Below are 25156 nucleotides of genomic sequence, written 5' to 3'. Positions count from 1 at the left end.
ACTAATAGGTAACAAAGGTGTTGTCCCTTTAGAAGTAGGAGATTTCCAGTGGCTACAGTCTACAAGGCAAAGTTGTCTGGATTTACAGGATGTAGTATTTGAAAAGTACAATGACAGCGCAAAGGTAACAGTCCTTACAAAAATTCTAAGTACAGAAATTGCAAATTCCTGAAAATAAAGATAAAGTTTCAAGCAATGACAGAATCTCAACCTGATTAAACGATTGCCTGCCCATACTAATACAAATGGCCATGTTTTTGGTTCTACCACTTTAAGAATGAAAATACAGTTAACATTCAATACCATGTCAATTTTGTTTCGAGAGCTCTCTCACAACCATTCATAGTCTTGATAGATTTTCAATTGGCCAAACATTTTACTTCAAGTATAAAGAAGGGGCAATTGAAAATAATGTTGATAGTTATATAATTGTTTCAAGAGGTAGCACTAGTTAAGACTGTTGTACAGTCTAATTTTATCTTGGTATAATCATCTTAAATTGCTCTGTATTATCTGTCACTAATCATAACACTGTACAGATCCTCTAAATGCCTCAGATTACAAATATTTCAAATGTAAATACAGTATTATGGAACATTTGTATATGATGGTATAAGGTATGTATGTATATAAATAATGAGTAGCCAGAGCACTGCTAAGGATTTATTCTGAAGCTTTTACTTTAAGCTCTTATATCATGAAAGATTGTTTTAATCTTTACAAACATGTATTAGAAACTGAGATGTTTTTATTTCTATCATTATAAAAGTAACACAGAAGACCATTCTAAACCATCTTCAATGCAGACCAATCATTTTGTATATAAACTGTACACAAAAACAAGGCACTATACATTTTTGGATATTGAAATATAAAGATTGATTTGCATAGTCTCTAAAGAAACCCATGCCATAAATACAAATGCTTTGTTCAGTTTAGCACCTGAAGCAGCACTGAGAACAATTCATTATCTATTGCAAAGAGAATCTTTTCAGAATGCATAACATATAGATGGGTTGTATAGCTAATTCAGCATAAGCAACTGCTGTTCAGCTACCTTTCTGTAGAGAGATTTTTATACACAAAGTCTTGAAAGTGAATACAATTATATTGTTAAATACATACTTGTTCTATGTGTTTATATAAATATAAATTCTTTGTAATCCACAAACTACCAAAATAACACTTTACAAAGAGAACATCTTCAGAAAACACATGGCAAGTACATCTAGCCAAAGGATTGTTGTAGGAGTAGCTTGAGAAGCTACCCTTTAAGTGCACGGGGGAACAACTTTTAAACATGTTACCCTTGGAGTTGAGACAAAGTTTCCAAAGAGTTCTCTTGCACATTTACAGTATTACACAACTCAAGGTCAGGCAGTATCTAAAAATTTATCATCTCTAATTTATCTTTTGAACACTAATTCAGAGCAATTCATTTTGCTAATTTCAAGGTGTTGAAAGTGATGATACAGATCCCTTAGGTGCTATCACTAAGTGATAACATTACTTAGAAAAGTCCTTTTGCTTTTTTCACATTAACCTGCTTCCAAGAGGGCAGTGCATTGTACTCATCTCTTGTCATCTCTAAGGCGACCTGAAATTAAGACAAATTAACACTCAGTTAGGAAAGTCATTTACTAAACTCAAAGTGCTCAGCAATCAAGTGGCGAAACTGTCAACACATGCATGTACACATGCAATGTACCCTCCCACCTGCCTCTGTTTACCTCAAAGTCTTCATCTGAAAGATAAATTTCAAGTTTCAGTGGATCAACTCCCTCAGGTAGAGGCCTAGCTAAGAGATCTGCTAGTGGATACACAGTTTTGCACAGCTTGGCTAATACATCCTCTACAAGGATTATCTGATTAGAAACTTCAGCATCCTGGAGGAGAGAGAGAGAGAGAGAGAGAGAGAGAGAGAGAGAGAGAGAGAGAGAAAGAGAGGAATATAAGGAAAGAGTTTAGAAACATGCTACATCAGCAATTACTCATTTTAAATACAGCCAACTACATAGCTGGTATTAGTTCTGTCCTAGCTAGGGATGGTTAGCTTGCCCCTTTATTTTAGAAGCAGACTATTCACATTGTGGGCTAACCCATTATTTGGTTGGAACAATTTGCTAGGATCAAATATTTGTATTTAACAACATGGGTTCCCTCTTCCCTAAGAAACTCCATTTCACCCATTTTTTTAATTCCTGTCACTACTTTGTAACTAAGGCAAATCACAGTAGACTCTCAGAGATAGTCAACATCCCTTCTTGGTAACAGTTTACTCTTAAAAACACTCTGAATCTGAGGATTTAAGGAGTGTCATAGATGGGCTGGTGTTAACTCCATTTCCCTGAAAAGGAAGCCAATGCAGAGAGACCCAAACAAATCCCTGTACAAAGGCACTTTTCCATATTTGTCTGGAGATTCTGATTGGAATTACATAAAAAGCATACGCTGCCTTTTTGTTCAGTTACACTGAGATTTTTCCAGGTGAATCATCCGCATTGAAGAACGTGTAGTAATATTTTTGTATGGAAGCAGACAACAGCCCAGTCTGTGGTTTCAAAGAAAATTGGAGCCTGGCTTGTACAGAGACAGAGGCAGGATGTAAGCAAGCTTTTGTGCAGGCCGGAAGTGACACCCTTATTTCATTGTACAATTTTTAGGAAGGATACAAAGTTCAAAATCTTCTAGTTCCAATTCTTAAGCCTTCAATGAATGAAACATTTACTACAATGTATGAACATCTATAACTCATTGAAAATATGTACAATGCATTTATCAATGCTATTTACTTCTTTCCAGATTCCTGAAGTGCATTATTTAGGTTAATCCTTTGGATTTGGGACTTCCCAGCACAAAATGTGCTGGCTGTTAATAACAATATCAAACAACAAAGTAGAAGAGCAGCAACAGGAAACAATTTCAAGGGAAGATTTGTTTACCATTTCTGTGATCTCAGCTATGTCTTCTCTGTGTTCCCAGCTAGGGAACATATTAGTGAAGGTCAGAGGTTCAAGACCAGCATGAATTAGGTAGGATTTGGGAGGCTTCTTTACATTTTTTCCTAAAACATTCAAAATACAAAAGAAGAGAAGATGTAAACCATGAATGATCTTGCACACACTTAGTTCTGCTATACTGCTGGGGGTTAAATTTCAGCAGGGTCTTTCATCTAGTCTTTGTTTTCACATCAGAGCAACTTTACATACAAATCCAAATATGTAGCTTACCACTGAAAAAGAACAAAACAAAATGGACTCCCCTCCTGACATGCACACGAGGGGGGAATCCCAGAACAGCAGTATGCAAAATACAAATTTGGAGACCACGATAAGAACATCTCAGCTGTCTACAAATGCCACCGAAGTGTGGTGGGAGTAGGTGGAGGTTCTGGTGGTTAGAAGCTAAAATGTACAGGTCTTTAGAAAGCAACATCAATACATGGAATTGAACCTAGATGTGCACAGGAAATCAGTGTAGTTTATGGAGCACTCATGATATGCTTCCTATGGCCAGCTGGCCCCACTGCAATTTGCTGCAGTTGGAACTTATGAAGGATCTTTGAGGGATATCCCGCACACCATACAGACCCCCATAAAAACCCTCTCTGGAGGTCAGAAAAGTAAACCCATGACATCTGCAGTTATTACACCAAGCACTCTTGGCCTGTTCAGTTCATAGCAATAAGGGACCCAGAAGTGTTTCTAGATGATCGATGTTCCTGAAGGAAATGGTGGACAAATATCATTAAAATGGAGAGAGGCATCATTGCTAAAATAGCCTCACATCATCTTATCTGCAGCCTTGCGCAGCTCACTCTATGCCAAGTACCTCTCTCAGGTAGGCACCAAGAAAGATGGTGATGTCATGACAACTCATGGGTTAGAAGAAATGAAGACAGAGCAGATAGCAACCTCCTGTACACACCGAGCATGGTCAATGATAACAGAACCCTGCAAGAAGATGCCCTGGAGCTATTCCCAAACGTTCCAGGATCCCAGAGGACAAACAGCACCATTACAGGATCAAGAGTGAACCTGTCCATCGTTCTGTCTGGATTTAAAAATATGCAAAATCTTTTTTACCGCTCTGACCCAAAAACCACATGGGGAGCAAAGGGGTTGCAGAAATCTCAAAAGATCTGGTGTGTACATTCTAGTCTACCAAGGAATGGCATGGGAGGTCAGCTGGATCATCATCATCATTGTGAATTCCACACACAATACACATAACTCCTTGAATCTACCAACTATGTTGTTTTCATGTCTCTATCAAGTCAAAACAGATTTTCTTTTAGACAGGAGGTAAACAACATCTCTCTCTGTTGGGGTGTAAATTGAGTATTGTAAGCTAACACAACGGATACCCATAAATACATGAAGTCAAACGTTATGAAGTCAACAGGGAAAGAGCACACAGAAAAGAACAATGCAAGGGGGAAGGGAAGTGGAGGTTAAACTGGCTGAGAGTAAATAAAAATCAACTTTGGGGGTATATCTAGGAGGCATAAGAAGAGACAGCTCACTCTGTACCTAGGGAAGTAAAGAAACAGCATGTTTGCATTCATGAAAATGGGGGCTCCAGCAGCCTTTGCTGAAAATGCTGCAAAAGACTGAGTGAGAACCTTCTTTAGACCCAGTCAACTGTTAGTTAAGCTGGAACATTATGTTGCATTTCATAGGTAGCTGTTTGTTCCCAATATTCTTACTATTATTTGCATGTTGAATGTTTGATAATTGAAATTAGCCTTCCTTTATACTAAAAATACATCTAAGTGTGGTAGTAAGACGTACGATGTGGTAGTAAGCAAAATGCTAATCCTGAATTGAATTTTACAAGCAGGTTCCTTTGAGAACCTGGTAACCCTTTGATACTGGCGTGTGTCGCTGGACATCACAGGGGAATGCTTCAAAATGACTCAAAGAACAGTGTAATCTATTGTTACACTGCAAGGCAAACTAGAGCAAGAATCGTCCAGGAGAGGGGCTTTGGGTGGCTAACAGGTTGGTGGTATTAGGAAGCCTCATGCCCAGATAAACCCAAGCAAGACTCTCTCCTCCCACTAGAGACAGAAGGTAAAAAGGGGACTCTCAGTTCTAGGTACCCAGAGAACCCTCACATTCACGTACTCAATTCTGCAAATTGTGAGCATTACGTGTTTTGTTTCAGGTAAAACATTTATAGCAAATGGATTAGAAATAATTTAGTCAAATGGAGAAAAAACTAACCTGGAGAACTTTAATCTCAAATATCCCAATGAACAAATTAGCAACACGTCAGAATCCTTCAGTTAAATAATTTAGACATGACATTTATCATCTGAGTATTTTTTTTTTTTTTTTAAGTTTTAATCCTCCTGTTCTACAATCACATTGCGGAAACTGCTTGAATTGGCCATGGAATACTATCACAACTACTGGAAAATTGTTTTAGCCCAGTCTAGACAGTAAGCAACTCTGTTCAGTGATACTAGTTGGGTAGCATAGGCAGGGTTGCTTGTGTCAGATAACTCTAATAGGGTATGTCTACACTACCACCCTAGTTCGAACTAGGGTGGTAATGTAGGCAACCGGAGTTGCAAATGAAGCCCGGATTTGAATTTCCTGGGCTTCATTTGCATGTTGCCGGGCGCTGCCATTTTTAAATGTCCGCTAGTTTGGACTCCGTGCCTGCAGCTACACGCGGCACAAACTAGGTAGTTCGGAATAGGAAGCCTAGTCCGAACTACCTAGTTCGTGCCGCGTGTAGCCGCGGGCACGGAGTCCGAACTAGCGGACATTTAAAAATGGCGGCGCCCGGCAACATGCAAATGAAGCCCGGGAAATTCAAATCCTGGGCTTCATTTGCAACTCCGGTTGCCTACATTACCACCCTAGTTCGAACTAGGGTGGTAGTGTAGACATACCTATACAGACTTAATCATCTGGTAGGACAACACTGATTGGAGAAAACATTTTCATCATTTTTGTTAATGAAGTAAACTCCACCCTCTACTCAAGCTGATTTGCATCTCAAGAATACAAATGGCAAAACACTCTCTCTCTCTCCTATGCTGGAACGCAGGGCTCCAAAGCAGTCTGCTGATTTAGCAAAGCTTCAGAAAGTTTCAAGAAAATCCAATGAGTTAGATTAGGGGGATGCATCCACTGCTTGCTATGCTCACCCTCAGGCCACAATCCGGCTGTGGTGGACACTCTTCCTATTCATGCCACAGCACGAGGGAAGTGGGGGAGGAGCTGCCACCAGGCCTTTCTGTGGCTAGTTGGGGATTGGACCATGGGGCCTGCTCCAAGATCAGGGCTAGGGTTGCCAGGTGTCTAGTATTCTACCAGACAGTCCGGTTTTTGCACCCTCAGTCCAGTAAAAATAATTCAGAAAATACCAGACGTGCAATGTCCGGTATTTTCTGTTTTTCCAGCTGGGCACTGGACAGAAGCCTCGCGGGGGGAGTGGCTGGGAGGCGGGGCTGCGATCGGTGCGGGGAGCCCTCAGCTGATTGTGTCTGAGGAGGAGTGACACCATGTGGAGGAGGAGAAGCCCTGTCCCTGCTCCTGAGCGTTGTTCAAGCGCGTTGTGGCGCCGTACTGCAGGAAAGAAGCCCGCAGGTGCTTTGTAGTTGAGTTTAGGTGCCTTCCATGGGCTCTCAGCCAAAACTGATCTGGGGGTGAGGGTGGGGGGACTTGTCTTCAGGTCCTGTGCCGGTCCCAGGCTTAGCCTCCTGCTACTCCCATTAGCTGGAATCTGGCCAATGGGAGTGCAGAAAAGCCTCCAGACAGTGTGCTGCTGTTCCCCCAGCCTGGGAGAGGGAGTGCATCTTCCCCATACAACAAGGCTCAGGGCTCTGTCTCCACCCTTCCGCTCCAGCAGCAGGAAGCCAGCACTGTTGCTTTAACCCCATGGGGGAGGAGGGATGGCGAGGCTGCAGTGCCAGGCCAAGGGGGCTTGGGCTGCCCAGGTCAGCGCTGCTGGGTGCCTCCTCACCCGCCTTGCAGAAGTGCTGCTTGCTGCTGCAGCCCTACGCATGGCTGGGTGGGAGGGAGCCAGTCTGGGCTTAGAAGACGGGCTGGGCTCATGTCTCACTGGGGTAGCTTGACATGGGGCTCAGAGCACAGCCACTCAGGGCGTGGCATTGGATGGGGTGGCTAGGCATGCAGGGCACCTTGCCCTGTGCCTGGTGCTTCTCCTGAGCTTCTTGGCCCAGCCACCTGTGAGCACCAAGAACAACAGTGGTGCAAACAAGCGGCCCTGGGAGCCTCCACTCCCACGCCCAGGGACTTGCACCAACTGAACCAGCCCTTGGGGACAGGTCACCCAAAAGGCTGTGGCCAGAGCTGAGTGTGCAGGATGCCTGGGAGGCAGAATCTGCACAGGCTGGGCTGCCAGGCGGTTTTGCTGGTCCCCGAACACATCTGAGGCAGGGAGCCGGTGCGAGGGTAGAGCCTGTGGATGCAGATGATGTAGGATGTCATTCTGTTGTCCTATAGGAAAATGTTATATATAAAAGAGGGACAGAGGGGTGTGCACAAAAGAAGCAACTTTTTGGAGTGTTGTTTGGAATATTTAAGCTGTTATCCAAGAATGCAAATCAAAGTAGGGACGTTAGATATCGTATATCTAGTGTGATGTTACATATTGTGTATCTGCATACAGAGGCAGCAGCACGGGGGTGGGGAGGCAGGTGGGAGGCGTTCTGCCGGGGGAGCAAGTTTAAAAACCAGCTCCTTGTGCAGACAGGCTCTGCCTGACGCACCCTGCGCTGCTGCCTGCAGACCAGCCTCTCTCTGTGGCAAACCTGGGCCACCATGGACAAAGGTGGATTCACGGCAGCCTCCCCTGTGTTCCCCTCCACCCAGTGCTGCTGCCTTTGACAGAGGAAGCAGCGGGGGGGGGGGGGGGGAGGGGAGAGGAGTGGCAAGCAGCACCGTGGAGCTGATGCTGGGTGAAGCGGCTTTTAAACTGGTTCCACCCAGCACTAGCTCTTGCCTGCCGCCTCTGTAGGATGCACCAAGGGAGGGGATGCAGGCGGGGGGGGGGGGGGGGGTGCGAAGCGCGAATCCACAGTCAGCACACATGGGGAGCTTGCTTGAAAGCTGGCTCCCTGCATGTATCTGCTCCAGCCTACCCCCTTCACCCTCTGCACTGCTGCCTCTCTATTGAGGGGGGCGGGGGTGGAGTGGGGGGGGGGGGGGGAAGACAGATCAGGTGCTCGTGGGGAGCCTGCTTAAAAAGCCAGTTCTTCATGTGCATCAGCTACTTCTACCTCCTCCTTGCTGCATCCAATAAAAGAGGTATTGGGGGGGGGGGGGGGAGATACATATAGCCGACAGGATTAACTGATAATTAGGGATATCAATGTGTAGTTAACTACATGATGATATCCCTAAATTGAAGTACTTCATATAATTTTGTTGGTTGAAAGCTGGCTGTAAGCCAAAAAAGGTAGTAAAAAAAACCCAAAACACTTGAATTTTTCTGATTACCCACTTATCTAGATCCTTCTTATGATTCTCTTTTACTTTTAGAATAACTGCAAATTTTTCTTACTGTTTAATTGCTCCATCTTATTAGGGCCATAAAAGACCTGAGTTAGTTAACCCATGAAAACTTAATTCCTGTAACAAAAGAGAACTATGTAGCACTTTAAAGACTAACAAGATGGTTTATTAGGCGATGAGCTTTCGTGGGCCAGACCCACTTCCTCAGATCAATATGTGGAAGAAAATTGGCACGACTATATATACCAAAGTGATACAATCAAAAAAAGTGAACACATAAAAATGACGAATCGGGTTTAAGAACAGAAGGGGATGGGCGGGGACAGAAGGGGTGGAGAAGGTTAGTGTCTTTGGTATATATGGTTGTGCCAATTTTCTTCCACATATTGATCTGAGGAAGTGGGTCTGGCCCACGAAAGCTCATCGCCTAATAAACCATCTTGTTAGTCTTTAAAGTGCTACATAGTTCTGTCTTTTGTTTCAGCTAGACCAGACTAACACGGCTGCATCTTTATCACTATTCTTAATTCCTGTAAAGTTCACCATATTTGACAGGAGAATCACTTAATCACAAGCCCAGGAAGCTGACAAACCAGTAGAACATCACAATCAAATTGTTCCTGCTCCCACAACCACAGTCACCTCCCCCTTCACTATGAATGAGATCACCCTGATATTCAGATCAATTTTGGCAGGGGAAGTGCATTAGGTACAATATTAGGACTTTGACGGCTGAAAACTTGCTACCTCAACAGCACAAAACACTTGTGCAGAACTATATCACACCTGGAAAGGGAGCAAATGGAGCTTTCAACACCAAGGCCTCTGCAGCTGAAAAAATCATAGCCAGCAGAGTTACCACATGTAGCAAAGCAATTAATCAGTTTGTGATACATAATCTCAAGCACAGACCATTGAGGAACTCTCATCCTACTTTGCATCCACATTTCGGGGAACAGAGAGGCAAAAAATCCAAATCTAAATCACCACAGACAGCATTCACTCCCCTGCTACCAGTACAGCCACTGACATTCACAACCTGCCCCTTTCCCTCTTTAATGAAAGCCAAGAAGGAAAAAGTTTCCATGGACATGAGGCTGGATTGTCTAGCAGCTGGAGCACTGGACTGTGTCTTCAGAGACCTGCTAATGTCCTGGAGGCTACACCAGAATTCTGCACAGAGACAGTCCTGCTGGCACTAGAAGAGGCCCTCTGCATAGCAATGGATAGATGCCTTGTTTCAATGCTCAGCTTTTCAATGACTTTCCATACTCAACCACAAGGTGTTAATGATCCATGTAGATGACATGCCAGGAGTAGAGGGTACAGTGGCATATGACAAATCATTCCTTTCCTACTGAACCCAGAAAGCTGTGATCAGTCACCTGCACCTTTTTCCCTATGGACCCACATATGTGGAGTTCCACACTTCCCCCATCAACACATGACAGACACTTCTGGTGAAGCTGGAAGATATGACCAACTCAGCTACCAACAATACAGGAGTTGTACAGTTCACTCACCACAGCTGAAACCCATGCCACAACACATCAGCTCTTCAGCTGTAACTGGGAAGAGTTAGCTCAAACCAAACAGGGATGGTGCTAGTCAGATGGAGAAAATGCTCTAAAAAAACAACTGGGCCCTCTTCTTCCAATGAAGGTATCCTACCCACTTTCATCATCCAATCCCTATTTGGCAGAGACATGAGAAGTCTCAGGCTCCTTTTCTTCTCATCTCCAAGCTTGGATGATCAGGTAACATGAGATGAGGAGGGGCGAGGGAGCCTTTTTCCTTCTCCTGCTTCCAAGGAAACGCTTCCCCTTCATCCAAGGAATCCAGCCACTGCTATCCACACATTCATCAACTCCAGCCTTGATCGCAATGAGGGGCTCGAGCAGTGCAGACTGGAATGTGTGCAGAACATACCTGGTCATCTACTTTGTGAGGCAGGCTGCTGTGAGCACTTTACCTCATGCTTTGCTCCCTACACAAGCTCTCAACTAGCTTTGTTCCTGATTTTCACAGCCATCACCAAATCCAAACCCAGTTACATCAGCAACTGCATCTCCCACCGTTCCTTTGGGACAATGCACTGTATCAAACCCAGAACGAAGCACATGATAGCTGGCGGCACAGCAAGCAGGATTAAAGAGGGTTCAGTAACAGCCTGAATTGCCAGAGATCAGACTAATCCACCATCTGCCCACTTTCCTCTTCGAGGAAATACAATCGCATTAAAAGCAAGATGATTCAAAAATAATAAAACATCACTTCCCAAACAGAGGCCCTAATCCAGGCATGTCCAAAGTCCGGCCCGCAGGCCAATTGCAGCCCGTGTTCCGGTTTAATACAGCCCCCGCTTCCTCCTCCTCTCCTGGCTCCCCGGCGCTCTTTTGAACTGGCGCGCCTAGCGCGCCGCTTTCGGCCGCGCTGCTGCTGCCGCCGCCCATGGCCTCCGCGGTCCAAGAGCCTGCCCTGTAGGGCACGTCCGCAGCCCCGCTCCCCCGCTCGGCTGCGGGTTCGCCCTGCCCCCGGGCCGCCGTGCCCTGCACTCTCCGCCCGCCTCTGATCCCGCGGGCCCTCCACCTTGGGGCTGAGAGTGCGGGGACGGCCCTCACGCATGTTCACTTCTTCAAATCTGGCCCTCTTTGAAAAAAGTTTGGACACCCCTGCCCTAATCCTTATGGAAGGATCCAGGGAAAGAATAAACAAACTCCTTGCAATTTATTAGGGACCTCATCTTACCAATTTATTTCACCTATAGAGCATTTTAATACTCTGGTGATAGTTACTGTAGAAACTTCAAGAGAGTCAGGATCAAAACTGGCACAAAGTAGCTTTCTTACTACCTTTGCAGTACTGGAGTACGGTCTCCATGGCGCACTTCCTGTCTGTAGCCCATCGGATTCGAGCTGATCCAGTTATTTTGTTTTCTACAGGCCACCAGCCTTGCCAAAGATATACTTCGTGGTGATTGTCAACGAGGAAGAGGGCTGTACAGCCAAAGAAGAACAAGAAATACCAGATATTTACTCAGCTTATGGTTTACTAGGTTTCTCCATAAGACAGGCTGATTTTAGTCATAGCTATGCAATTTATTTTGGTTGGACAGAGCGAGTCCATCAATGCCATTTGTTATCCAACCACAGAAATTTCTAAAAAGTCAAGCAGCAAAGCTCTGCTTCCCAACAGGATGAGCGTGGGAATAGTGTGTTCTCTTTCATAATGGTCTATGTACAAATACATTTAATTGGTATTACCCAAATGGAAATTTCAATATTTTGTTTGAAGGTTGAATGCCTCCTAGTCTTACACACACTGAAGTGATACTATGGTTAATTAAATACACTTGGGGGAATTCTGCACCACTGCACAATGCAGAGTTTGTGCAGAATAAGCATTCTGTCCAGAATTTCCTTTTTCTCTCCAGCATTAACACTACAGAGTTGCTGGCTGTCACTAGGGGCCACAGGACCCAACAGAGCCCAGCTTTTCAGCGTGCAAGTACAGAACATGCTGGGGCAGAAGGTATATGGGGAGCTGGAGGGTTCTGGGCAGCTGCAGGTGGGCCCTGGGGAGAGGAGGATAAGGTGTTTGGACTGTGGGTACCCTGTGTGGGAGTGTCTGGTCCCTCCCCTAAGCTCTGTGAGGGAGGAGGCAGAAAAAACAGGAACGGGATTGTTTTGGGGATTTCTTTAGCTTTTTACTCCTGTGGGAATCTTATTTGGTGTCTGTACCATTACATAGCTATTGAAAGGTATTTTGAAATAAACCACCAATATTGGCATCATTATACAATGTTATTTTGACAAAATATGCAGAATTTTAACACCTAGTGTGCAGAATTTTTGGTGCAGAATTTCCCCAGGAATAATGTGTACTGGGTGCCAGAGCAAAGCCGAATGTGATTATGCCTTCTCTCCCCTTACTTGCTTGTGCAGGAACAGAGGTCACTGCTGCTCAATAACCCCTGTCAGTACATTTCCCTGCTTACACATGAGAATAACTTTATACTAGGGATCTCTGTACTCATGGGTCTAATAGCTGGGATCAGTGCGGTATTCACATCAATAGCTCAGTTCTGTACCTGGCTGTGGGGCGGTGTAGAGATCCTCCTGCAGGAATGGCATGGAATTGACAACAGCGGGATCTCTTGCAGGATAGATATACTCAGTGGCCGAGAAGTCTCCTGATGAACTGCTGAGGATGAACAGGCGGGGGGTGAAGTTAAACTTTCCAGGATCTAATAAAACAAAAACCAAAAATATCTAGTACGACAGGACCCAGGGAATTCGAAAGCTGATTTGATGCTTGCTATGGTATATGCGAGCTTCTGAATAATCAGGACAGGAGACTGGCAGTGGTGGAGATAGGCAACATTTCAGCTCTAGCCACCATTGTGAATCCAACCCTGGCTAGCAGTGATTCACTGCAATCTGATTCCCGCCAGACAAGCTGGGCTCCAACTGTTTGAGCTAAGGGGTCATTTAACTGTGGTTCAGACATTCAGCTGCAGCCTCACCTCTGGGACCCTCCTACCTCACAGGATCCTCAAGTCCACGCTGCAGTCTGAGCCCAAATATCGACAGCACGATGAAACAGCCCCTTATCCCCACAAGCTCATGTCAGCTGGCATCAGGATGTAAAATCCCATTTAATCGGTTAACCTGTAAACAATGTTTAACCAGTTAACCAATTAAAAGAGGGGTAGGCAGGAGCGGTACTCCCCCATGGCCAGGCTGGAGCTGTTCCAGCCCAACCGCAGCAGCCCCTGGTCCACGGCAGGCAGGGAGCTCCTCCAGCCCCCACCGGCTAACCGGACCAGAAAGCATCACTTGTTAAGAGTGGTACTTACTAGTGAACCTTTCATATCCCTAGCTGGCATGGGCCAGTCATGGGTTTTAATGGCAGTGCAGACATTTCTTGGCTGGCTGACTTCTGTGCCTTACAGGAAAGTTCGCCTGTCTCACAATCTACTACACTGACAGGTTTGCGCGATATAAGTCCATCCTGCAACTACCAGCATTGTTGGCAGTTCCAGCAGAGCAGCCAATGATTAAATATAAAACCATCATCTGACCCCTCCAGAGGAGAACTGAAATGTATCCGGTGGGCTGAGTTAACTGCTGCTCTGTTCTGGGGCCAAGGGGAGAGGACACTTCACTCTTTAGCCCCTTCGCATGCTCAGACTCCAATAGGTTCACATGTGTGTGGCAGGAAGCGTATTTTATTCTCTAGCAAGAATCTTGACTTCACCAGGGCCCTGACTTCTGCGAAAGTAGAACATGTTTCCACTGTTGACGTGAAACTAAAATAAAATGTATTTTATTATCCTACAACACAGTCACAGGTAGGCAACGATCACTGGACTACAGTGCTACCTTGCAACATGCAATCATAGGCTTTTCTGTCTCTTCTTCCTAATGCATCCCAGAATCCCAGTGGTTCCGACCCTTCATCACATTCATGTATTGTCACCTTGCTGCTGCTGTGCAATCCAGCTTCCAACGGGCATCTGCAACACAAAGAAGTTACGTGAGCCCAACATACTTCCAAATACACACAGCTTCAGGCACGTGAGAGCAATCCAAGCCCGTCCAAAGACCGAGTCTAGGGACACCGGCACTTCCTGTTTGCCAGCCTGCCCCATATGAACATCAGTACAGCCAACAATGTAAAACATGACATTTCGGTAACAGTATTTATTTCTCTGACTGATCATATATGCAGAATGTGAGAAAATACTCGTGAGCTTTTAGTCCTTCAGTTTCTCCTTTTTATCCCCCATCAGTTTCTCTTGGAAGCTTCCTTCCCTAGCTTCATCAGAACCCTCTCTCATATAAGTTTTTTTCTTATCCTACCTGCATTCAATCTGCAAAAGTTATGTGTAGATTTGCTGGGCTCTATAGTGGGGGCCAAACACACTACACCCCTCCCTCCTCCATGAGCCAGTCAGGAAGAGCTGTGTGGGCAAACAGGGGGAGCTCACAAGGTCCCTTCAGCTAGGCAGGTAGTCTGTGGCATAGGGACATAGCCATGAGCTTCTCTCATCTCAGAGCAGGTTTAGGGTTGGCCACAGCTCCCCAGGGCTCCCACCTCGGCTCCACATTTGCCTGGCAGGGGGTTAGGAGGATGACCTATGGAGACACACCAGTACCCATGGACTTGCAGAGCTCTACATAGTGCTGTAACAGGAATACCAATTAAATTGCAAAAGTACAGTGAATGTGGCTAACGCTATTGGGTTAGTTTGAAAGTCAGTATGTGCACATAATGAACTTGGTGCCCCGCGTCCAGTCCTCCTCTCTCAACACACATAGGCTACTATCTCCCAACCCACTCAGGATCAGTGCAGTTGGAGGCTGTTGGTTATTTCTGGCTGACAGCTACATTTAATAACCCAGCTACATAATACAAAGGTCTCCAAAGTATAAGCTGGTTACTTACTGCTCTTTTATTTTATTGGCTGCTGTTCTTCCTACATCCTTTGTGTGAGACTGTGCTTTGCACCCATGCCACAGATAGATAAGGGCTTTATTTATATTGAGAACAATCATAGATGTCCTGGACCTCAGGCTGCTGCAGTGACATGCTACTTCAAGTAAATTTCCTTCAATGGCAACTTCTCCTCGTACACAGTACAGCCTCCAGTCACCTGGAACGGGTACAGACAGGACAGATCTCTTACATTCTGGCAAAGTTACTTCTTATACAAGATCTTTTAGGATCGATGGCAAGCTCTGCATTGCTCTGCATTACACAATCTTAAACCGCCATAAAGCGAGAAAAGGAAATTAAGAGGCAATTTTATCATTCCTCTACTTAACTCTCCCCCTTTTTCATTTAGAGTGAGCAAGTACCTAAATAAATATTAATGATCTCTCTGCTTTGTGAACTGTAAAACCTAGGCACAGCAGATCAAGTTCAGGTTTATCCCAACTGCAGCCTTTCCAAGCTACCATTAGATTGAAAAGAATTTGCCCAGTGCTCACGGAGTACATGGTATGAATCGCAATGTGCAGTGCAAATGTCGCAGAAGCTTCACTGTTTGAATAATGGAAATCCAAAAGTGATAACATGCAAAATTGTAAGCTCATAATCATATAATCTTTTTGTGCTGGACCATATAAAATAGAGGGAACCATTTACTCATAATTAAATATCAACCAAGACCATTTACTTGTATGCTTGTACAGGCATATGTGAATTTGCTCCTGGGTTGACAAACACATTTTAAGTGAGGAGTGAACGGAAATGAAAGCACAAGTATGAGCCCCATGCCAAAGGTCATCAGCAGAAGCAGCTTCACTATTTCCCTTCTTATATAGAACAAGTGCTAGTTTAGCTTAAAACTAAAATACATTTTTTCCAGAAAAGGAGGCTCCTGAAGCAGAAAAGCCAGTTCTAGTAAGCAAATTACTTTGTGTATTTTCTTCTTCCTCTTCCCTTCTTCCAGCATGCACAATCATCCCTCCCTGGAAGCACTGCAGAAAGCATGGTGGTTCTTTGCCTTGAAGCACTTGTACCTAGAAATGGAGAACACCACAATACTAAAACCACAGCACATGAATTTAGAGAGACTAATGATGTGCCAAGGGGCAGTTTTCCTCAAAAATAGCATAATCCTGGCCACCCACAAGGGTGGTTTTTCTGATATGTTAAAACACCGACTCGTATTGGAACTGCCAAATATATCAACAGTCTGTGGGACTCACACATGTTGTTCTGGTTATGGACTGCATAACTAAGAGGAACTTGTACCTAGCAGTGCTCAGCAATTTTAGAAGTCAGGAGAAAAGGAATGCTGACCCTATTGTAAAGTACATGGCATTATTTTCAAACAGCATCGGAATCCATTAATGGCAGGGACCATGCTCTCAAAGAATTTAGACATAATTTGAGACAATTTCGGCAGACCTATGAAGATGGTAAAAGTCATATACAAATATGCTTGAACACAGTGCTTAAAATGCTGGCTTCCATGAAGTTTCATGATTATTACATTGACAGGACAGACTGGTTTATAATCACTTGCACAGAATTTGATAGAAGAGGTGTCAAATGCAATCATGTCCTCTGCTCCCTTCACCACATACCTGCTCCCCAAGCTAGAACATTACACTACTTTCCAAACACAATTCAATTTTATGTCTTGGCCTTGCCAAAAATGCCTCTTTTTGGGGCACAGTGGAGTGGCTATAGCAGTTTGAGAGGATATGAATGCCTTAATTGGATGCTGGAGTCAACACCAAGGGTATCACATTTCATGCCTTTACCGACAGCTGACTTCTAAGACTTCCCAGAAGACAGATCTTGGAACTACAAGCTCCACAAAGAAGCCAAGGTTTTATGATGCTGGAATGTTGTTCTGGAACTGGGAACGAAGCCAAGGGGTACTTTGGGAAGCTATGGCTATGGTATGACATAGGTATAACCTCTGCATTAGAAGGGAGCCAAACAAAAAACAATCAACCCTCCAAATCTCACCTCCATATTTACTCACTAAATGTGGGTGTTTGGCCAGTATTAGCTTTTACTACAGTTCTCACACAGCAGTTGTTCTACACACAGAGGACATGCTGGCCACTCACCTGTGCTCCTCTCTCTTCATCAAGCTCCACAGTCATGAGTGCTGATGTCCCCTTCTCGCTCACTGTAGAGTGCCTCCCTTGCCAAAAGTAGTACACACACTTCTCTTTCCCAACAGCCCTGACTTGCTGCTCTCCCTTTTGTCTGCTGCCAACTGCAAAATAAAGGGCTCGCATTGAAGGAAAATGGCTATGGCTATCGCTATCGTTGTGGCACGCACGTGCTTAGCCAGCCAGTTCAGCGATGTGAAGTCCAGGGCAGCTTGGACTGCATGCACAATCTGAGAAACATTAAGTCAAGCAGCGCAAGATGCATGTGCCAGTTCTGCACTGGGACATCATCTGGTGGATGTAAAGCTGCACGCACAGACTCCACTCACCGGCCAAAGGCCTCCAAACCAGAACGATCATGTAAAGCAATTAACATCATATGAGAGAATCAGACAACGTGAAATGGTGCAGCCAGACAACAAAAAAAGCTCACTTGGTCTCATTTTCCAAATTGCTCTGTCCTCTGGCAGCAGATTAGCTGGCTGCTGAATGATATTAGAAACAGCAGCAGTTGGGACAGCTACAAGCAGAAAATGAAAATTCTTCTTGATACAATTATATTAAAAAAGGAAACTGCAAGGGGATTCCAAGTTATGATGCTCCGAGAACACTAAATTAATAACTTACTTTCATGAAAAGAATCCCATGATTACTTTAAGTGCCATTAACTAAATGCTCCATTTTAGTCTGAGCAGAGGACTAGGAGCAAGATTTTTTTTTAAAGGGGGCTTTATTCGTTATCTATTATAATTAGTAAGCAACAGCATGTTTAAAACCCTTACTTTAGCTACTGACACTGAATAATCTGTGATACAATTAGGGCAAGATTTTAAAAAGCACAAGGTAGTCGCCCTGAGCAGCATTTTGGCACCTACCAGATATTCAGAAGTGCTGAACAACCACTTTGAAAATCCACACCCTCTAAAGCCATCTCAAAATTGAGCACTGAAAATCACTAGTCACTTGAAAATCTTGGGCCCGTCTCCCTCTAAACTCTTCAAAAGCAGTGAAAGGTGCTGCCTCCTTTGACAAAACCAGTCTACTGAGTAGATTCATCCTGTCAGGATCCAACTATTTACAACATGTACAGAAAAAAACCCCTCTTCATGGAGCAAGAAGTTGGTTTTCCCTTGTTTTGTTTACATATGGAATCAGCTTATGGTTTCATGTTTAAGTCCAATCATTTTTGTATTCAAAAGTTTCTGTAACAAAGCCTGTCTGGGTTTACTTCATCTGTAGTTACTCTCAGATTCACACACTATTGTGCTCTAATTGGATTCTCCAGTATCTTGACTCCACAATTCTGCATTAATCTGTATTTTCTGGCTACTTTTGAGAGTGAAGCCATATTTGTGGTGGATGGGACTCTGACTGATTAGGGCACTTGCCTACCTGGATCACAGTTTCACACAAACTTTTCATTTGTGGGGTTTTGAACTGCTCTGGAGTTCCTTCCCCACTTTGTTGAGATAGGGGGCTGGTAGGGCTGTGCCGGAATCCATGCTCTCAAATATCAAACAGAGCAGGCTGCTTGCCAGAGACCTACCTACCCAGTCTTTTCATAAGAGAACAATTAAGTATTTTCAAATCAAGGCTGAAATCCATTGATGAGTGTCTGGAGAGCCAGCACGAAGAGCGATTCCTTCTTTCTTGGCACTTTGGCTTCGCCATCTAGCATAGACTTTTCCTTTCCCTTTGTTTCCTCTTTCCACTACATGGCAAAGGCTTTAACCTGGAACTTAACCTAAATTTCCTGCAAGTCAGTTCAGGGCACTGCCCCTAGTCCAGTTCCCTGTCTGATTCAGTTCTAGGTTGAAGCAGACTAGTTATTCTTGGTGTCATAATTCAAGCCATTTTGCAAACCAGAACTATGCAACTACAATTTGGAAGGAATTAAGCTAAAACATCCAAATTAACACATGGAAAACTGCTGTGTGATAGTGCAGATTACATTTTGGTGTGAGGAAGAGGAACAGCAGCAGTGATTTTATCAGGAATTCTACTTCATATCTTGCTTACCAACATTTTTGTAATGGTCACATGCTGTAAATGAATTCCTCTTGTTTGACTGGAGGGATGCATGCATCACATGCAAGGAAATTTAGCTCGGGATTTTGCTATTAACATTAGAGGCTTTAGCCACAGACATTAGTATCTCAGCATGAAGAAATTAAGTCGTTCACTAACCTGCAGTGCTCACCATGTACTTCCATTTAACCACATATGTGTCACCCTCATGGAACTGTCCAATACTTTGTTTAGGCAGCCTACTGTAATCGAATTCCAGGATGTGCCAAACATCCACGGAGGCAGTGATAATTTCAAACTGTCTCCCATCTTCTCCTTCAACAAATCCATAGCCACGGCCAATATTTATTCCATCCAAGACAGTGCCAACTGTAGTTTGGGGCACTGGTACCATTAGCATGACATCATATGGCTTAAAGTCAGACCTGGGATCTTCCTATGACATAAGAAACAGGGCTGGAGTTTGTCTAAGTTTAAATTATTTTTTTCCTTACTCAATTATATAAGCATGCAAGTAGCAAACGTATGAGATACTCTGAGACAGCGTGGTACTGTATTCCTCTTGTAGCAAAGCCACTTTTGCAGCATCGATCATCACACCCAAACACTGGTTGATAAAGAGCATTTATGCGGGTTTGTTGTTAGTGATACGATTCTGGTTGACATTCTAAAGATCAAGGATGCAGTTTAAACCACTGAGAACAAATCTTACATCTCTATTGAGGTATTGCAGTTATTTCCATATATTTTTAATTAAAATTTGTCTTTCCAATGTAATCACACAAATCAAATATTCAAAATACACAGTAAGTTTATTTGTTCTACCTTTTGGTGAAGAGATTCACTAGAGTTCTTCTCATTGTGCTTCTTCAATTCAGTCCAGTCAAGAAATTTTTCTTTGAACAATATGGTCTCGTTATGTTCCGTGAGTCTGCCGAAGATAGCCCAGTCAGGACGCCCTTGTCCTTTTCTTTAGTAGAAAAAAATTTTTTTTAATGGATTAAAAACTATATACTGTAATATATATATATATATGCAAGAAATCAAATGTTTTCAACCCTCTAGGAAAATGCATGCTCAATACAGGTTTCCTAGTCTTTACTCTAGTTTGAAAATTATTAAGTATGAAAACTATTCAGATATCAAACATTTGCTCAATGCAGGATTGCAATGATAGCCATTGACCGTGTACCTTCTTACAATGTACAAAGGCAGCCTGAAAGATTTTACCTCCCTGAATGTTTATTTGACAATATACAATCTCACCCCCTTCAGCTGGCACAACTTTACATGTTATATCATGCTGGCTTGTGGCAACTAATAGTCATTGCTGCCACAGAGAACAATGGCAGCTGGCAATTTACACATTGACCCTATTTAAGGGAATTCATGTGCTTTAGCTCACCATAATTCATATCCCCAGTGTATCAAAAAGAGAACAAAAGTACTACAACAGCTGTAAGTTTGGTACCTTGGTATAAGGGGATTGCACTCTCCAGGATCTAGAGGATTTATATCACAATTGGCATAGTCAAAAGTTCCATTCCACAAATGTTTGGCCAGCTGGAATGCTACTTTTCTCTGTGCTAATGTGACTTCTTTCCCATGCCACACATATACTTCACTGCCAAAATCAAAAACCAGCACCTAGAAATAATTAAAGTAGTAATTTAACTGCAGTGAAAATACATTTAATTATACCAAAATCTCTTTAGTATGGCAGTGGCAGAGTTGTGATTTAATTCACATAGTGAAACAAATACTTAAATGTCCTATGTGACAAAAGGACCCAACAATGAAATAACAGCCACACCAAAGGATCTGGATTTGATTTATGGGCCTGATTACTTGCATATTCGGTAAGCAAGTATTGGAAATTCTACCAAGGAATTTGCTTATGTGGGAGTAAAGTCACAGGATAATTGAAAGTTTTACTCATCAAAAAGCAATATTGACTGTTCTAAAAAACTATTTTCAATCCCTCCTGGTTAGATGAATTGGCTGCAGTGACAATTTACTGAGGGTGAAAAAGGGTTTAGGGAAGGGGAGAGGAAAAAAAGTTAGTTGGTTTGGACTTGGATGGACTTGGAGAAAAGAACCCAGAATGAATAAAAAGGGATGGAAGTTTTTAAAAGTTGTCAGTGGAGAAAATACATTCTAATTTTTTTTTTAAACTTTCTTTATACTGGGGCTCTGAAGATAGTCAGTTTCTGGTAACAAAGGATTTAAAATATCAGAAGTACAAAGGATGTGATTTTCAGTAAGTCTACAGATTTGTATTTACAATTGTGTGCCAACAAACTTACTGAAAATCAGACCAACAGTATCTTCCAGAGGAAGCGTTCCTAATTAAAACCTTCTACATGCAATTTACTTTACCTCTTTGGATTGAAGCAGAGTACATCTTGGCATTTTCCCCCAGTAGTCATCATCAGGAATAAGTTTATCATCTACTAAACGATAGATGCAATTTGTTTCTATTATTGCGGCTTCGTACATTTCATCTTCCTCAGGGCTTCCAGCAGCTTGAAGAGAAAAGATACCAAATTTCTCTATTATGCTGTGATAAGACATCCCTGGGTGAAATTGTGAAAATATAAAACCTCTTACACTGGTAACTTGTCTGGCCACCAAGAAGTTTCCAGAAGTCTTTAGCTGCATGAGTATGAGTATTTATCCCTTCTTCTATGGTTTGTACATAAGAAGCTCTACAGCCAAGTTCCCTCTTTGTCTGAATTAAAGTTGCAAGTTCTGAAGCCTAAGAGATTAACATAATTATCTGAATAGGATCAGTTAAGTCATTTGTGCACGTTCAGTGGAGGGAAAGTGCATAGTGAGAAAAGGGACAGTAGCAGTAGCAATGGTCATTACCTTTCTTTATATCAAACACACAGAAGCTAGTGAAAAAATTACCAATACATCAGTGCTTTTAGTTGTGATTACAAAGAGAAATTATCCAAACGAATGTAGAAACAAAAAGGACATCCTGCAATTCAAACTGTTTTTCTGTTTGAATACAAATTCCTTTCCTGAGGATTTCCTACTGTGATTTTTGCAACTTGCATGCCCCACATTAGCTTCCAATAAATGCAGAGGATACGATATATTTAGGAAAATAAGACATATCTACCTCCCACTGATGAGCAATGATATGCGACTGTGTGCGAATTCCAGCATTGGACTATTCAGATAATTGGCATCAAGAGTGATTATGGGAAAGTTGAATGTGAGAGCTCATTTCAGTGGACTAACCTTTGCTTTTTCTATGACATTTGCAAACTCCCCTACCCACAGGAAACAGTAATGTGGCGTTAACAACAGGAAGCAGTCTCCACTGTTCAGTGATGAAGCCCTTGGTTCAACTAATCTTGTTTGAACATGTCTTCTTCCTAAAATAAAACCAGGGTAATTATATTCCTAAAAATACTGCCATCAATCTTTGAAGACCTAATTATTTTGGATGAAAGACAAACTTGATCCCATTGCACGAATAATCCATTTCCAAAAGTATTTCATTAGAAAAAAGAATAGCATAGCTTTCATATTTGGGAAAAATAATTTGTTTTTGTCTATTAACTGGTATTACTATATAGCTACTTGTTCCTGCCTTGACAATTTTATGCCCCACTGGGAGGAAAAAAAAAGATTAATAATAAATGTAATAAAAAGCAGCCAAAACCTATAGCCTTTTCCATTTGTGAAACTGCTTTACCACCTTAATAAACAATCATATAATTAATGACAAATTTTAAGATTCCACTTGCCAAATAAGTAGCTAATTTTAGCAGAGATTAGGCACAGTAACAATGTATTATAAGAATAATTGAAATAGCATTATGGTGCTCTTACTGCAAGTGAAAAGTTGGTACTAGAATGGAGGCAAATATTAGGGAGACAAAACAAATCAAAATAAATAAAATCCCATAGGACAGAAAAACAGAAATCCTAATGCTTATCCTCTCATTTTTCCTTACCAAAGCAGTGCCAGACACCACCAGGTTTATTTAGGTGATATGCTATATGACTGATCCACAACCTTCATTTGTTCTTGCATCTTTTAGGGTGTAAGCTTTCCAAGGCAGGGATTCTTGATCAATACTGTGGGGCTCCAATTTCCAGAGAAGCATTTGAAAATAACCATAATGAATATGCATTGATAATATAAAAACTTGTAATATACCTTTAATTTGCAACAGCATCAGTTTCTTGTATGGCACAGCACTGTTGTTGGAGTTCTGTTCAGTTAGATTGACACTTCGTAGACTGACATTGCTGAAGTTTTCTTTGCTTGCTAAGCCAGCAAGTGCTACTTCTGAGAAATTTGAGTTTGCAGACACTTACACAAACAAAACAAAACATAAACCAAACAGGAGACACAAAAAGCAAAAAAACAAAAACAAAAAAACAGATATTATGTTTGGTTTCTATATATAATTTAGGGTTTTTTCCTTGCATGGCTCATTTTCAGCTTTTTTGTTGTTGCCACTGAAAAAGACAACAAAAAATAGGTTGAACTCAAGTTAACAGCAAGTTCAAAGTCCCTGCTTGTCTTAATCATTAGGCAAGTTTCTAGATATCATCCCATAGTTTACTGCCAGTTTACCAAACATTTTATTTTTAGAAATTTCCAATGTAAAAGAAAATATCAATTTTTTGGAAGTGTAGTGTACATTTGTGATGCAAATATAAAAGATTAATGATGATACAAAGCTGAGAGAGAAGCCAAGGCTAAGTAGTTGCAATTTTCTTCAAATTCATCTCAGCAATTGTGATACAACAGGCATTTATGCACTTCTAAGTCTCAGAATCAAATTATACAGATTTAAATTAATTTAAAATCTTGGCAATTAACACTTATTTCTCAACCAAAAACAACAATGATTTCAGAGGTTTCTAATAGGATTAATGCTTTTTTTTACATTACAATACTAGATATACAAAGTAGTTGAGTTAAGAGCTTTTATTGGACCAACTGCTGTTAGCTAAAGAGACAAGCTTTTGAGCTACATACATATAGCTCTTCTTCAGGTCCAGGGAAGTGTGTGTCAGCTATATACAAAGTGGAATAGCTTATTTAGTAGAACGCTGTCAAGTACAATATCCTATAGAATTTATGTTTTCATCAATACAGGCAACATAGATAGTTCTCTTCACTGCCCTGGCAAAAGGGAAACGGAAACAATGCACTGGTGATTTGCCAAATAAACTTTGAAGAAACATTACACTTTTGTGACTTAATACTGTGGTGTTCGTGAGGATGCATGTCACTTATGCACTTAGCTGCAAATTCCTGCCAGAATACAGTTACTTTGTAGGGAAGCTAACGGTTTGGAGTTAGGAGGTCAGTTTTGAACTCTTCAGGGATGATTATGGCCATTAGAATGAGGGCAACTTACAAGGAAGTTGGTCTATTTTTGACAAACAAGACTTGCTCTCTTTTCCCAACAGAAAAATTTGTCATCATACTAAACACCCATTTTATCTCAGATCTAGTCCCTAGCTCTTAGTGGCATGTTCAGCCTTATTACTCCCAACTCTATCCAAACCTAGTGTTGTTCTCTTCACTTGGTTGAACAGACTGAAAAAGTTGGTGCTGGAGTACTGACCTACTGAATGCTTCCTTCAAGCATTCAAATGCACCACTTATTTCTTGTTCCACTAGGCTTCAATATTTTACCAGTGTTCAGCCTTCCAACTGAAACTTAACGATGAATTCTCAGAGAGTTGTGTGCATTTGTTTTTAACCCTTTGCTACTAGAAAGCTACTGGCATCTAAGAGCCATCAAATCAACTTACTTTTCTCTACTTTCATTCGCTTTGACTCCATGAAGGCGATGTTTAATCTTTGTTCTGTGTATTCATGAAGAATGTCCTCTCTTGCTGCCAGTAATTTCAGGGGGTTCCTTGAAGCCTGAACCCTGCGCATAGGTCTCACGGCACGTTTGTGCTCTGCTACAGAAGAAATTAACCTAAGCGGCAAATGAAAGTTTT

The 25156-nt window shown here is 42.4% G+C and overlaps 1 protein-coding gene across 43 annotated transcripts in view; it reads right to left on the bottom strand.

Annotated features, from left to right (window-relative positions):
* Window positions 1-650: 650 nt before the first annotated feature.
* SVIL (supervillin) overlaps window positions 651-25156 on the bottom strand; it is a 197261-nt gene continuing 172755 nt past the window's right edge. For 34 of the 43 annotated variants that reach the window (XM_075922635.1, XM_075922624.1, XM_075922605.1 and 31 more), the window contains 18 exons: window positions 24962-25134; window positions 23346-23501; window positions 22418-22554; window positions 21776-21923; window positions 21545-21690; window positions 20637-20812; window positions 19991-20135; window positions 19325-19601; window positions 17571-17657; window positions 17090-17241; window positions 15919-16024; window positions 14946-15153; window positions 13880-14013; window positions 12586-12741; window positions 11348-11491; window positions 2943-3064; window positions 1731-1886; window positions 651-1597 (listed from right to left, as the gene is read on the bottom strand). In XM_075922635.1, coding sequence (XP_075778750.1) covers window positions 1511-1597; window positions 1731-1886; window positions 2943-3064; window positions 11348-11491; window positions 12586-12741; window positions 13880-14013; window positions 14946-15153; window positions 15919-16024; window positions 17090-17241; window positions 17571-17657; window positions 19325-19601; window positions 19991-20135; window positions 20637-20812; window positions 21545-21690; window positions 21776-21923; window positions 22418-22554; window positions 23346-23501; window positions 24962-25134 — 2710 coding nt within the window. In that variant the 3' untranslated portion in view covers window positions 651-1510. The remainder of the gene's footprint in view (window positions 1598-1730; window positions 1887-2942; window positions 3065-11347; window positions 11492-12585; window positions 12742-13879; window positions 14014-14945; window positions 15154-15918; window positions 16025-17089; window positions 17242-17570; window positions 17658-19324; window positions 19602-19990; window positions 20136-20636; window positions 20813-21544; window positions 21691-21775; window positions 21924-22417; window positions 22555-23345; window positions 23502-24961; window positions 25135-25156) is intronic. The other 9 variants (XM_006110650.4, XM_075922630.1, XM_075922631.1 and 6 more) reach the window with 1 other exon arrangement.

The sequence above is a fragment of the Pelodiscus sinensis genome, chromosome 2 (assembly GCF_049634645.1).
Source record: "Pelodiscus sinensis isolate JC-2024 chromosome 2, ASM4963464v1, whole genome shotgun sequence".
Taxonomy (NCBI): domain Eukaryota; kingdom Metazoa; phylum Chordata; order Testudines; family Trionychidae; genus Pelodiscus; species Pelodiscus sinensis.
This window is presented reverse-complemented; position numbering and strand designations above follow the sequence as displayed.